General features: G+C 33.9%; 1 protein-coding gene across 1 annotated transcript in view; it reads left to right on the top strand.

Annotated features, from left to right (window-relative positions):
• The window catches only part of LOC150082830 (uncharacterized), a 148,627-nt gene extending 137,227 nt beyond the window's left edge, over window positions 1-11,400 (top strand). The window contains exon 8 of the mRNA XM_090378293.1: window positions 11,203-11,400. Coding sequence (XP_090234419.1) covers window positions 11,203-11,400 — 198 coding nt within the window. The remainder of the gene's footprint in view (window positions 1-11,202) is intronic.
• The last annotated feature ends 2,467 nt before the right edge of the window (window positions 11,401-13,867 follow it).

Raw genomic sequence — 13,867 nt, 5'->3', positions numbered from 1 at the left:
TCTAGATGGTCCTACATTACTTCTTTAACCAGTGACCCCCATTATTTTCCCTCGAACGGATGTTAAGCTAACAGGTCTGTAATTACTCATGTTACCTTTTGAACCCCGTTTATGAATTGGTGGTACATTTGCACTTTTCCAGTCGATGACTTCCCCTAAATCTAAGGATGCTCTCATAATTATGGCTAATGGCTTTGCTTGCCTCCTTTGTTGCCTCTCTTAATATGCTTGGATAGATCCCATCCACCCCAGGTACCTCATTTACTTATAGTTTCAACAATTCCTCTATCACTTTCCTTTCAGTTATCACAAAGTCATTTAGCTCCCCATTGGAGTTTGATAAACTTCTGGCATACCCTTCCCTAAAGAATTCTTCATGTGTGAATGTAGATGCAAAATACCCATTTAATTTGTAAGCAACCTAAGCAGGGTCATCAACAATTAACCTATTGGCAATCATGTGGCCCAATGTGATTCAATCCCTTCCTTCTACTGTGCAGAGATTTTATTTCAGCCAATGGGTGGTTGATTTTTGGAACAAATTTCCATCTGTTTTTGTGGAAGTTGGTAAGCTCAAGGAAGAACTAAAACAGGTGATGCGAGAAGGGTCCCTCCCCCTCTCTTTTTCTGGCTTATACTTTATAAGCTTGCTTTCTTGCATCGTTTGCCACTACTAATATTTATATTAACAATACAGCCAGGCCTCGCATAACGCGAGTTCAATTAACGCATTTTTCAGTTACCGCTATTTGAAAAAATTATACCACTTTACACAATGCAAATTTCCAGTTAATGCAATCTTTTTTTTTTTTTTTTTATGTGAAAAAAGTTGAAAAAGATTTGAACCACGCGTTAAGTTTACTGCACGTTGGACAGGCAATAAATAAATGTTTGCCTGCTGCCCGCCTCAGTGTGTTCCATCAACCATCGGAAGAAGATGTGTTACTTGTGTCTCCCGCTATAAAGTCAATGCAGACTTGCATTTAAAAATTCTAATTTTTAAATGAGCCAGATGAAAATGTTACCGCGAAGGAGTTAATGGTAAAAGAACTAGATGAAATCTTTCGTGTCGCAGAGAGCCTCAAACAAAAGGTTTGGGCTTCTCTGCAATATTTATTTTGCCAGGGCCCAAAGATTGTTATTGGCTATTGGAAATTGATTGATGAAAAGGGAAAGTCAACACTGTTCAGATATTTCCGTAACAAATTGTTTCTTCATTGTGTATTTTATGTCAGATGTTCCCAAACTTTCTCGGTTCACGCCCCCCCCCAATCCTGTTGAAGCATCAAGTTTACCACTAAGATCACACTATATGTCAGAATAACGTTCTGGTCTATTTTGGTAATAGTGTAGGATACTATTGTGACACTTTCCTGGAATGGAATGGAATGCAAATGCACCTGGGTTAGCTGATCTACTGTTTATAGCCCCAAATTCTCCCAAACTCTACTGGAATTTCTTGTTTTCCATAATACCCATATAGGCAAGTGGGGAACTTTGACAAGCTTTTTTGGATAGTGGAAAATGTCATTGTGGTGAAAAGCAGTGTTTTACTACATAATGAGCTGTACTAAGTTAGACACTGAAGTAATTGAGTGATATCACATAGCCTCGCAGGTCCCTTGGCTTACGCAAGTGAACAACAATATAAATGGACCAAAAAAGGGGCACATACAACATCAAAGGTGCTATTAAGAAGGTACAAAAGGTAAATACTAGTAACCTCCAACTGAGTCACTAGAATTAAATATATTCCCATAGGGCCCTTCAGGTGACAATACCATTGCTGAATTAGGGTTAAATATTTAGCTCTTGTCTTCACTAGGAGCAGAAAGATACAGTGACAAAAACTGAATGCAGTAAAGCATGCAAATTCTATTTGATTTCAGCTACTGCATTGAAATGTCCCCCAGAAATCCTGTAATATTATATTATTCAACTGTAAATTTTTGTTGGAATTGTGTTTCTTGAATATAATTTTAAGTCAGTGGAATTTTCTTACCACAGGTCTAAAGGTAAAGAAGCTTCATGTTATGGAAAGTATGTAGCTATTGTAAAAAGTAGTGAAAATGCATAATTTTCCAACGTAATTTCTTTCAAATAAATAAAACTTTTCTCTGAAGAGATGCACTGGTGTTCAAAGAAAGTGGGGCACCTCTGTAGCCAGGGTGGGAAGGAGCAACAGTGCATAGCACACGCTTCTTGATGTAGACTGGAGTTTGAGCCCATCACCACCAAATACGGAGGATGCGGAAAGGTCAGTGAATGACCACTGCATATCCCGGAGCAATATGGTCTTAGTTGCTAATGCTCCTAAAAAAAAAAAAAAAAATCAAAGAAAGTGCATCATCCCTTAAAATTGTAATTGTTGTCCGAATAACGTAAGTATATAGCAATATTTCTTACAGATTGCATCAGATAAGATTGACATGCATCGGTGATGACGTAATATTGCATCAGCTGTTACTTTCAGCCATATAAGCATGCTCTGCAAGAGTTGTCATTCCTTGCTTGTGTCAGGATGGTGAGTTACGTGCAGGTGATGCCACGAAGAAAGAGTGCTATTATCGCTTTATGTGAGGAAGGATGGTCTTCCCATCATATTGCTTATAGTGTGTCTTGTAATCAGTCAACAGCTAGTAGAGTTCTTTCCAAACTCAAGAATACTGGTTCTGCTGATAGGAAAAAAGGAACCGGATGCAAAAGAGTCTCTACTCCAAAACAAGACTGTTTTGAAGCGCTTATGCCTTAAAAACCGTAAAGCTTCTTTGTCTGAGCTGAAAAGAGAAGGGGAAGCACATACAGGAGTGGTATGAAGTGCAGTAACAGTCAGAAGATGACTCTTCAAAAATGGACTTGTAGCCCATCTACCTAGGTAGAACCTCCTCCCACAAAAAATGAAAGAAAATGGCCCGGTTAATTTGGTGTAAGCAGCATGTCAAATGGACCCCCCCCCCTCCCTAACAGTGGGAGTCAGCTATTTTCTTGGATGAGAAGAAATTCAACCTGTATGTTTCTGATGGGAGACAAACGATTCGCTATAGACATGGTGAAGAATACCATCCAGACTGTATGGTGCCTACAGTGAAATTCCCTACCAGCCAAATGATATGGGGATGCATTTCGTATTGCGGAGTAAGTCACCTGCATTTTATAAAAGGTTCTGTAAATTCCAATGGAAACCTAACTATATTGGAAGGCAAATTGTTGCCAACCGTTAGAGACCATTTCAACCTGCCAAGTAACTGTATCTTTCAGGACAACTCTGCTCCTTGTCAATAGGCAAAAAGTGTAAGTAGGCACTTCTGTATTTACTTTAGCTTCATTTCTGCATTAGAGGTTCTACAGTAATGTGTTTACATTTGTTACAGGTGAATGGTTGGAAGAACGGTCCATTACAACTCTTAGCTGGCCAGGAAACAGCTCAGACCTGAATCCTATAGAGAACCGTTGGCATCTTGTGCAATCTGTAGTTGCCAGAAAGAAACAGATCCTTTTTGAACTTCAGGAAGCCATAATTCGTGTTTGGAACCATGAACTATCAGTTGATTATCTTCAGAAATTGATCTTGTCAATGCCTCGACGGTGTGCTGCTGTCATCTGGGCCAGAGGTGGTTCAACTAAATGTTAGTTTGCACCTTGTGAACTTTTCATTTTGTTTTCCATTTAAAACAATAAACTGAAACAAATTGAGGGATTCTGATAACATTTCAGTCATAATTGTCATGTTTACCAAAACTGTTGTATAAAGGTTGCAAATGCTCATTTTGGAATATTTTGAGAGCACCTGTAAACTATTACTTCGCTTTGCCTTAACTATTAATAAATATCTTTTGTTTATATTTCTATTTGTGATGCTAGTCATTAATGTAACATACCATTGCTAAAAAGGGTTAGAAATCTGAAATCCCTAGGCGATGCATTTCCTTTGAACACCAGTGTACATATATTGTGTGTGTCTAGAACAGCGTTTCCCATAGCATTCCGTGAAAAATTGTAATTAACAATTAAAGAAATAAAATAAATAAATTTTGCATATTTGTAGCATACACCACTTTTGTATCATTATAATTTTTAACATTTTTATTTTTTTCAGTTATTAATATACTAGCATAGGCTAATAATCAAATAGACCATGGAACACTTTATTTTGGCAGGCTTTTGCCTAAAAAATTATGCATAGAGGTAATGACATCTACGAAAAAGTAGCAATATAGTGATCTAATATGCCAGTGGTTTTCAACCGGGGTGCCGCAACAACAATCGAGGGGTGCCACGTAATTTGGGTTTAAGTTACTTAAACTTGTTTTTTTAAATTTATATATTTATTTCATTATAAAAAAGGTGTGTGGCATCTTTTTAATTTTGTGGTGATCTAGAATTATGTTTATTTAGTACCTCTATATAAAGAATAAAATTACAATATATATATATACATGTATTATGAATTGTAATTTTGTTTATAGCTATATTATTGTAATATCTATCATATGACATATTTTTTTAATATTAGCAGAAGCAAAATAAGCAGAAAAAGGAAAATAACAAAAGTTAGTGTGTGTGTGTGTGTGTGTGTGTGTGTGGTACACACAGAGAGGGAGAATCGGATCTAACAGGAGGAAAATTGAGTAGGGGTGCCACAAAATAAAATAAATTACTTAGGGGTGCTGTTATTAAAAAAGGTTGAAAACCACTGTAATATGCCATTCGTATGATTTAGCCAGGTTGAAGGAGAGGGTGAAGCAAATGGATATCATAACTAAACTCGCTTCCTTGTGTAAAATTTTTTTTGATAATTATTAGTATTTCGAAATATTATTATTAAAATCAGTGACCATGGATATGTGGTTGAAAAAAGGAACTTTAAAATGAGAAGCAAGTACAGGAATCCCTCGACGATTAGTGCGATTAATTGGTTCCGTGAAAATGGTGCTATGCGAAATCGCACTAATCGAAGTTAGTAATCGATACAAAATAGCCTAATTCATTCGAAGACCTGCAATATACCAATCAATATTTTTAAAAAAATATGTTTTTTATGGCAATTTAATGTACAGCAGTATAAAAGCAAAGGATAATTATAAATATTTGCAGGGTGACGTATCAAAACACAGTAATCAAAAGTTTATTGAAATTAAAAAATTACAATATATAACTCAGTTTATTTCTTGTAAAATATTTCAAAAGGCTGGTTTGCCCAGACTTTTCTTTCTTCCTATCATCATAAAAATTTGCTTGTATGGATACACATCTTTTTCATTATTTCTGCGAATTTGCATACTGTGCTCGATATTTGGGTCTGCATCCATGATTAGTTGTTTCAAATTTGCAGTGAATGGAACAAAGGGTTGCTCTTACGAAGAAAGGCTAAGTTTTGCAAATTACAGTGTCTGGAGACTAGGCACCTGCGAGGTGATCTGATAGAGGTGTATAAAGCCTTGAATGGTTTGAGCATGCTCAATGCTGATGGGATTCTGCCTCTTGCTCAGAATAATCACCTGAGAGGGCATAAATTCAAATTGAGGAAAGACAAATGTAGGATAGATGTGCGGAAATTTGTTTTTTGCCAGCAGGTAGTTGTTTGGTGGAACAGACTTCCATCCCTTGTTGTGGAAGTCGATAGCCTAAATAAATTTAAGGCTCAGCTGGACAGGTATTTCGAACGAATGGAGGGGTGAAGTGGAAGTTTTTTTTTTTGCTGATGCTGCATAAGCTTGCTTTCTTGCATCATATGCCTCTGCTAATGCTAAATTTTCAGCTGCACGAAATATTCCTTCAAGTTCTTTTAATGTCGACTTCTTTTCTTGAACATTTTCTTCCTCGCAAATTTTCCACCTCGTCATATGCTCGTTGTTCATCAATATTAAGGAGGTCAGAATCACTTAATTGTTCTGAATGTGATTCCAGAAATTTGCGAACATCGCTGTTGTCGATTTTATCAAGCTTAGATCTCTTCCAATATTTGCTATTTCATCAATAACAGTGTTGATATGAGTGAAACGACTTGTACATTGTGCAAATGATTTCTGTGCTGGATGTTACTTCAGACCATGACTCAATGAATATTGTCTATTACTTTTCTGATGTTGTAATTTCTCCAAAATTCAACTAAAGAAACTGCACCATCTCCAGTTGCTGCTTCAATTGCTTGTGCAAATATTCTGCATAAATAGGCCTTAAAAGTAACGATTATGCATTGATCCCATAGGCTGTAAAAGACTTGTCGTATTTGGAGGTAAAAAAACAACTTTCACGTTTTCACACAAATCAGAAAGTGCTGGTGGGTGGCCCGGGCATTGTCTAAAATTAATAAAATTTTGAAGTAGGCCTTAACTTTCGGACAGAAATAGCTAGTGAACCACTATTCAAATAAAGCTTTCGTGACCCAAGCTTTTCTATTAGAGCACCAAACAACAGGTAAGCTTGCTTTATTAAAACCTTTACCGAAAGATCTGGGAGTTTCATTTCTATAGATAACCATGGGTTTTAATTTCAAATCGCCTTCTGCATTGCCTCCCAATAAAAATGTTATTCTATTTTTGGAAGCTTTATAGCCTGGTCAAGCCTTTTTTTTTTTTTTTTTTTGCTAGAAAGGTTTTTTTGGCATTCGTTCATCAACATTAAATATTTGTTGATCTGTGTAGCCATTGTCATCAACAATTTTCTTTAAAATTTCAGGATATTTCGTGGCTGCATCTTTATCTGCACTTGCTGCTTCCCCAGTCAACATTATGCAGTCCTGTTCTGTTTTTTAAAACGTTCAAACCAGCCTTTACTGGCAGTTAAATTTTCTTCCGTTTCCGCTTCAATCACTTTTTCTTTTGAAGAACTTGCTTGAACACTTTCTTCAGTTACATTGCAAAAATACTCGAGGCTTTTGTTTTTATTGTCATTGTGCAGATTGGAATTCTTTTTTGATTGCAGTCTTCTATCCAAATAGCAAAAAGACGTTCCATCTCAATCATCGTAACACTTCTATTTCTTGTGGTTTGTGTGCATGCTTGATGATGAAGCAAGCTTACCTTTTTCCTTATATGCACTGGCTTTACTTAAAATCGTCCGAACTGTTGATTCAGGCATTCCAAGATGTTGAGAAATTTGTATTTTACTCTCACCATCTTCAAATCTTTTTATGACTTATTGTCATTGTGCAGATTGGAATTCTTTTTTGATTGCAGTCTTCTATCCAAATAGCAAAAAGACGTTCCATCTCAATCATCGTAACACTTCTATTTCTTGTGGTTTGTGTGCATGCTGATGATGAAGCAAGCTTACCTTTTTCCTTATATGCACTGGCTTTACTTAAAATCGTCCGAACTGTTGATTCAGGCATTCCAAGATGTTGAGAAATTTGTATTTTACTCTCACCATCTTCAAATCTTTTTATGACTTCAATTTTTTCATCTAACGTTATCACTTTTCTTTTCTTTTTACCTACCAGAGGCACTATCAGATACACTTTTCCTTTTATCCATAGTTAATAATTACGTAATATATAAAAAAATTTAATAGCAATTAATGTAAACAACACGTAGTGGCGGGAGATAACACGGGAGTCTGCATGTTAACACGCAACGCAAAAACAACTGAAAGAAACTGATCTGCATGCACATAATAAATGCAGCGTGGCCGGTGTTGTCCCTCAGAGTGCATAATGTTAGAAAAGATTTCAATTGTTGTAATAATACATGCTTGAAATAATCCGTTTCTTTTTATTTTCTTATGGTAGAAAAACAAACTAGTTTCCCACACTGTATTTTGCGTTTGTTTTTGTTTATTTCTCAATGGAGAAGGTATGACGCAACATGATATAAACAGTAACTCCCTTTTGCGAAGAGAACCACGCGCTCACTAAGAAAACAAGTGATGTTTCTATAATGTTATGCATACTTTAGCAGCGGATTTACATTCATAGCTTAGTACTGACTTTCTTAGAATCACCAGCTTCAGTTTCTTTAGGCCAAGCCAAAATACCGCGCTAATCAAAATTTTGGTTCAGGCTAATCGAAAATTGTTAGCTAAATATAAACCGCACTGAGCAAGGGATTCCTGTACTTCTAGTATTGCAACTGTGGTCAATGAAAACAAACACACTATTCCCACTTCAAAGTGAGCATGAACAATCGCAGCCTTTAGTTCCCCAAAAATCTGAAGTGAAAAAACAGGAACGAACTAATAAAAGACGAAAACAAAAGTATGATGACAGTTATTTGAATTTCGGCTTTACATGTGTTGGAAATGAAGATGCTCCTGATGCACAGTGCATCGTATATAATAAAATATTACAGTAGCAAACAGTTCTTTGGCTCCTGATAAACTTGTGTTCCATAAATATATTGTGAGATAAAAAGCGTTCCGTGACTGAAAAAGTTTGTAAACTCTAGTCTAGAGCGGTGCCTACCATACAATTCTGTCATGTGTTGCCTGGCTTTATAGTTGCCCCATGAACTGAACAGTTGAAAAATGGTGTAATCAAATTATATCATTCAAATGACATAATTTGATTATATTAGAATGATATAATCAAATATAATTTGATTATACCATTTGAATAAAATAATTGAATAATTTGTCATAATCATATGAATCATTCAAATTATATAATTATAATCAAAATAATCAATTATGACTGCTTGATTATGCCCAGCACTAATATTATGATCCATCCAGTGATGGAAGCTGCTATTGCACAAAATAACAGTTAGTAGAAAATATATGAAACCCTTATTGTCCATTATTTGCCATAATATATAGAAATAAAGAGATATTTACCTCAATGCTTTTTTGTAGAATACTTCAATCTTGAAGAATTCTACAAAAAAGCATTGAGGTAAATTCTTCTTTATTTCTATATATTAGTGTACAAATGTAGAACTCATTGAGCATCATAGCTTTGTTTCTTGTTTATATTATTTGCCATAATAAAAGAGTTAATTTTTGCTCTTCTTTCTTGTCTCTCTTCCCCCACTCCCTCTACCCCACTTCTCATTCATATTTATTAGTCTCCCTCTCTTCTTTTGCTAGTTTGCTCCTGGCTTTATAGTTACACCTTAAGCACAATGAAGTGTGAAATGAGTTAAAAAAAAAAAAAATTCTTTGAAAGCTACCTGTTTTGATCTTAGTGTTTAAAAAACGTTTATGGTTTTTTAAACAATAAGAAGTTAATGCAATATATAACCATAAAATATGGTTATATATTGCATTAACTTTATTAATTTAAACTGCATATTTGTGTATTCTGTACAGTTCAGATATAACAAGGTTTTTAACTATAATATGATTTTGAAATAATATGGAGAGACAGGAATGATACTTGTATATAAGGACGCTGGAGTTAACCACCATTATCAGATAAAAATTACATATACAGCAGTTAAGTTGAAACCCATCAATTGTTTAATACATTTGAAGGCCACAGGGGAAGAATGATCAGAGTTGCTAGAGAATAATTTCCAGAATAAAAAAAAAACTTTTTGCTTGAAAAACTAATGCACATAAAATATTGATTGGAAGATTACGATATGTGAATAATTTAATTTTTTTTTATCCAAGGTTCGACACTCCGATCGTTATTGTCTACAAACAGAAGAGATTGTGAAGTAGTGTGATTATTTGAAGTTCAGTAAGTTATTTAAGTCACTCATTGATCAAAATATGACAAATTCAATAAACTTAAACAGTTTGACAAAAATGTTCGTGCTGAATCTTTGTCTAATTGAATACTTTTGTCATTCGATTCTTCGTGTATATTACTTTTTGTTGACAAAGGCAAATTTTCAAAAACATTTTGGCCTCAGGATTTGAACAGAACTGTTTCAAATCCCTAATATTTTGTCAACTTTATTGGAAAATCTGCTTACAAACTTCTTTAACTAGGTTACACTTTTTTTTTTTGACATTAAGTTACAACTGCTGAGTGGTAGCAGCCAAAAGTAAGATTCGTGGTATAAAGAAACATTGGCTATTCCTTTGTGAAACAGCTGAAGATACTCTTACCAGTTCTATAACATATCAGAAGAGTAACTGACAACCCTGAATGATGATGTCCTCTTCCTGTTGGTTTATATTGTTTTGCCAAATCACTGGAAATTTTAAGGAAAGATGGCATCCATTGCTTACATAAAAATAATGGACTCTGATCATTCTTGGGCAGCACACTATTTCCACTTACTGATTGTCTGATAAAAACTTTTTAATATAACACTTGAGCTATTTGGAGCCATCAGTTTAAAATCAACCAAAACTGGACTGACCATTCTTTCCCTGTGCCCTGCATTTATTTTATATACTGATTTTTTATATATGAATTTTGACTATACATATGCTGTATAGTCAAAATTCATAATGGCAAAACTTTATATATATAAACTTAAGTTTCAATAGATATATCCTTACAATAATAAAAAAAAGTTACACAAATGATAAATAGTCTGCTTTATACTAATGCTAGAATCATTATTTTATGATTATTGCAAAATTATTTCAAAATAAAATGTAAAATTGTGTGTCGAGGTTAGGAGGAAAAAAATTCATATTGAATATATCCCTTTTACAGGATTCCCTACACTTAACTATGCTTTTTTAACTCTGTGCCAAAAAAGAACATTTGCCCATTTTACCCTTACTGATGGTAATTTCACATGAGCCATAAAAGCCCTTCCCGACTTCAACTCAGAACATGCCCCAGGTCTATCAGTGCCCTGTGCAAGATTTTTTGGTGCACCCTCTCCAACTTGGAATGTATAGCAAATCAGTGAATTTTTGGGGGAATTTTGGCACCCTGTTCAGGGGAACCGCTCGATCGTGTCTTAAGCCGGCCCTGCTTCAACCACTTTGAAGTGAGCACACCATAACATACAGTACAGCTGTTTGGAATTTAGAGAATTATATTGTACTGTTAAAGTTTGGTTTAAGGCATGGGAGAGTTTCTTAAACATCATCAGATTGTCTGTAGCTGTTCCTAAATAGCATTTTAATTCTTGCTAATAGCATTTTTAACTTAATCTTACCTATATCTTTATATTTTATACCTTTATACGGTGCACAATAGCCTTAGATACCGATGTGCAATAAAACTTGTAACAACCAACCAACTTAATCTTACCATTCAACCATTTTTTGTGTGATTTTAGGTTGTTCATTAAATCTATCCACTTGAAATTATATGTAATTTTTGTATTTACTTTATTTTTGTTTTTGCAGGTTCTTATTAGTATCCAGTCTCTTTTAACTGACCCTTATTGTCATGTGTGTATGGAGCCAGAACTAGGTAGACTCTATCAGGAAAACCGAGCAGTATTTGATTGTACTGCTCGTCAGTGGACTTTAAAATATGCTATGCACAATAAGAGGCCTGTGTTTGTAGACAAAATGTTTCTGTGTCCTTCAGAAAGTGGATAAAGATACAGTATTCTTAATTGTATGGTTATATATATATATATCAACAATAGTAAGAACTGCTTTGTTCATGAAAATACCTTCCTGACATTCAACCAGAAAGTGTATAGTGTGATATTCTTTAAAGTTTCAAATGTTGTACGAAATGGAATTTATAATGAAGATTGTAAAATAATTTGTATATAGAAAAGCTGTTAAGGGCTTATGAACATTTATGAAACTAACCGATAACTTTTTTTTTTTTTTTTTAGCTCAGTGATAATATTCCCACCTCAAAATTTATGTATATTTTTTATGATTAATTTTCATCATGTCTAAGCTGGAACTGAGGTTCTTCCCCCCCCCTCTCTCCGCGTGTTGTGTATCTATTATAAGTGTCAGTGTGTGTGTGTGTGTGTGTGAGAGAGAGAGAGAGAGAGAGAGAGAGAGAGAGATTGTTAGAATAAACAAATACATAGTCAATTGTTATTGTCATAAAATATATATATATTCAGTAAAAAAGTTATTTGTTATTTTCCTTTTTGTATATAGTCACAACTTTACTTGCTTGAAACAAAAATTTTATTTCTTTATTTTAAATTAAATTTAAGTAAATCTATTTAAATATGAAGAGTTTGACTAATGAAGTTTATTTAGATATCAGCTCAAGAATTTACACTTCAATGATTTCGATACTTAGTTGAGAAACTAAAGATGGTTGGTCATTCTTTCTGTTGGCTACAGTTTGGTATATTGTTGATTAGTGAAAATGGGATGCCTTAACCACACTTGCCTGATATTCTATATAATGAAACAGAATTTATAATAAATTTGGCTTGTATGTGTGTGTTTATGCACTGTATATCAGTGGGTTTAGAAAATCTAAAAATGTTACATTCTTAAACAGCTTTTGTATTTTATTAAACCTTTCTTAGTAAATATTTCAAAATATCTTAATTAAGCCTTAGTTAACATAAATTCATTCTATGGCTTGTGCAGATAATTTCTCATTATGTAATTATGTTCCATTATATTCAAGTTCTTGTTCATTGTTTCATCTGGTTTTGTAAAACCATGTCGGAAATGCAGTTTAATTATAATACTTGAATTTGAACCAAAAGAATTTTTTTTTTTTGAGGAAATGTTTTTAATTTTTAGTATGAGTGGATATTTTGTATCTTGACACTTAATAAATTATGGCACTGAGGTTGTAATTCTAACAAAAAAAAGCTGTGAAAGTTTTTGACAGTTTGTTAGACAAGTCTTCAGTTTATCGAGGTGACCATATGACTTATGATTATTAGGTGCAATTATTATTTTTGGTTACTTGATATGAAAATGTTAATGGTTACTGCTTTAAGATAGTACATATTTTGATTTAAGCTATGAAATCTTCAAAATTTATGTAAATTAATAGAATGATATTTTTGCTTTAAAGAGAAACATGAAAAATGTGCATATTAAATTTCTCTTAAATCTCTCCCTCTGGCACTTGTGCTCATAGGCACATGAAATCATTTTAGTTCTATTTAAGGAAATTTAAAGAAACTTCTTTGAAAGGTGTTTTGATCAGTGAACAATCTTTTGTTGTAAAAGAGCTAAAATATGGAAGAGAAATAATGCCAAGAGTTAAAAGGATTCAGCTTAATATTGTGTGTGTGATTTGTTAAGTTTCACTTGTGGTGGGTACATAGAATGCACATCTAGCATTATTATAAATTAATGCAAAAATAATTAATTTAGGAAAAAAATAGACAACTGCTTCTCTCAAATTTCTCTAATAGTCCAGTGTGCTGAAATTATTAGGTAACAAAATATATGAATGAAGAAGTTTAAAGTTTGTGCTTGGAAATTAATTGCACTCTCAGAACACCCAAACTTTATGAACTTCTTTGTTCATGTACTTTTGATTAACCTAACCTAACATAGTAATTTCAGCACTCCATGCTATTAGAGTAATTTGAGGGCAGGACTTTTCTATCTGTGCTAAATTGTTTAATTATTTTTGCCTTAATTTAGAAGAATGTTAAGTATGAACTTATTGAAACCACCAAAAGTGAAACAGCAGATTAAAGAAATATTATAATATCTTCAGGTATGATGTTTGCAGCATATATATATATATATATATATATATATATATATATATATATATATATATATATATATATGCTGCCTATTAAACACACACATAAAAGAAATTAAAGAGATTAAAGAAATATTATAATATCTTCAGGTATGATGTTTGCAACATATATATACACACACACACACTGTGCTGCCATTTTATTAGGTACACCTACCTAGTAGCGTGTTCAGCCTCCTTTAGCCTACAAATAGCCTGAATTCATCTAGGCATAGATTGAACAAGATGCTGAAAACGTGCAGGAATGGAGTACCATGCAGACACGAGTGTGTCACGCAGTTCCTTGAGATTCAACGGAGGTGTAGGCCTGCAGCGAACAGCCCCTTCCAGTTCATCCCAAAGATG

The sequence above is a fragment of the Mastigoproctus giganteus genome, chromosome 7, assembly GCF_048544385.1.
Source record: "Mastigoproctus giganteus isolate SK-2022 chromosome 7, ASM4854438v1, whole genome shotgun sequence".
NCBI lineage: Eukaryota > Metazoa > Arthropoda > Arachnida > Uropygi > Thelyphonidae > Mastigoproctus > Mastigoproctus giganteus.
This window is presented reverse-complemented; position numbering and strand designations above follow the sequence as displayed.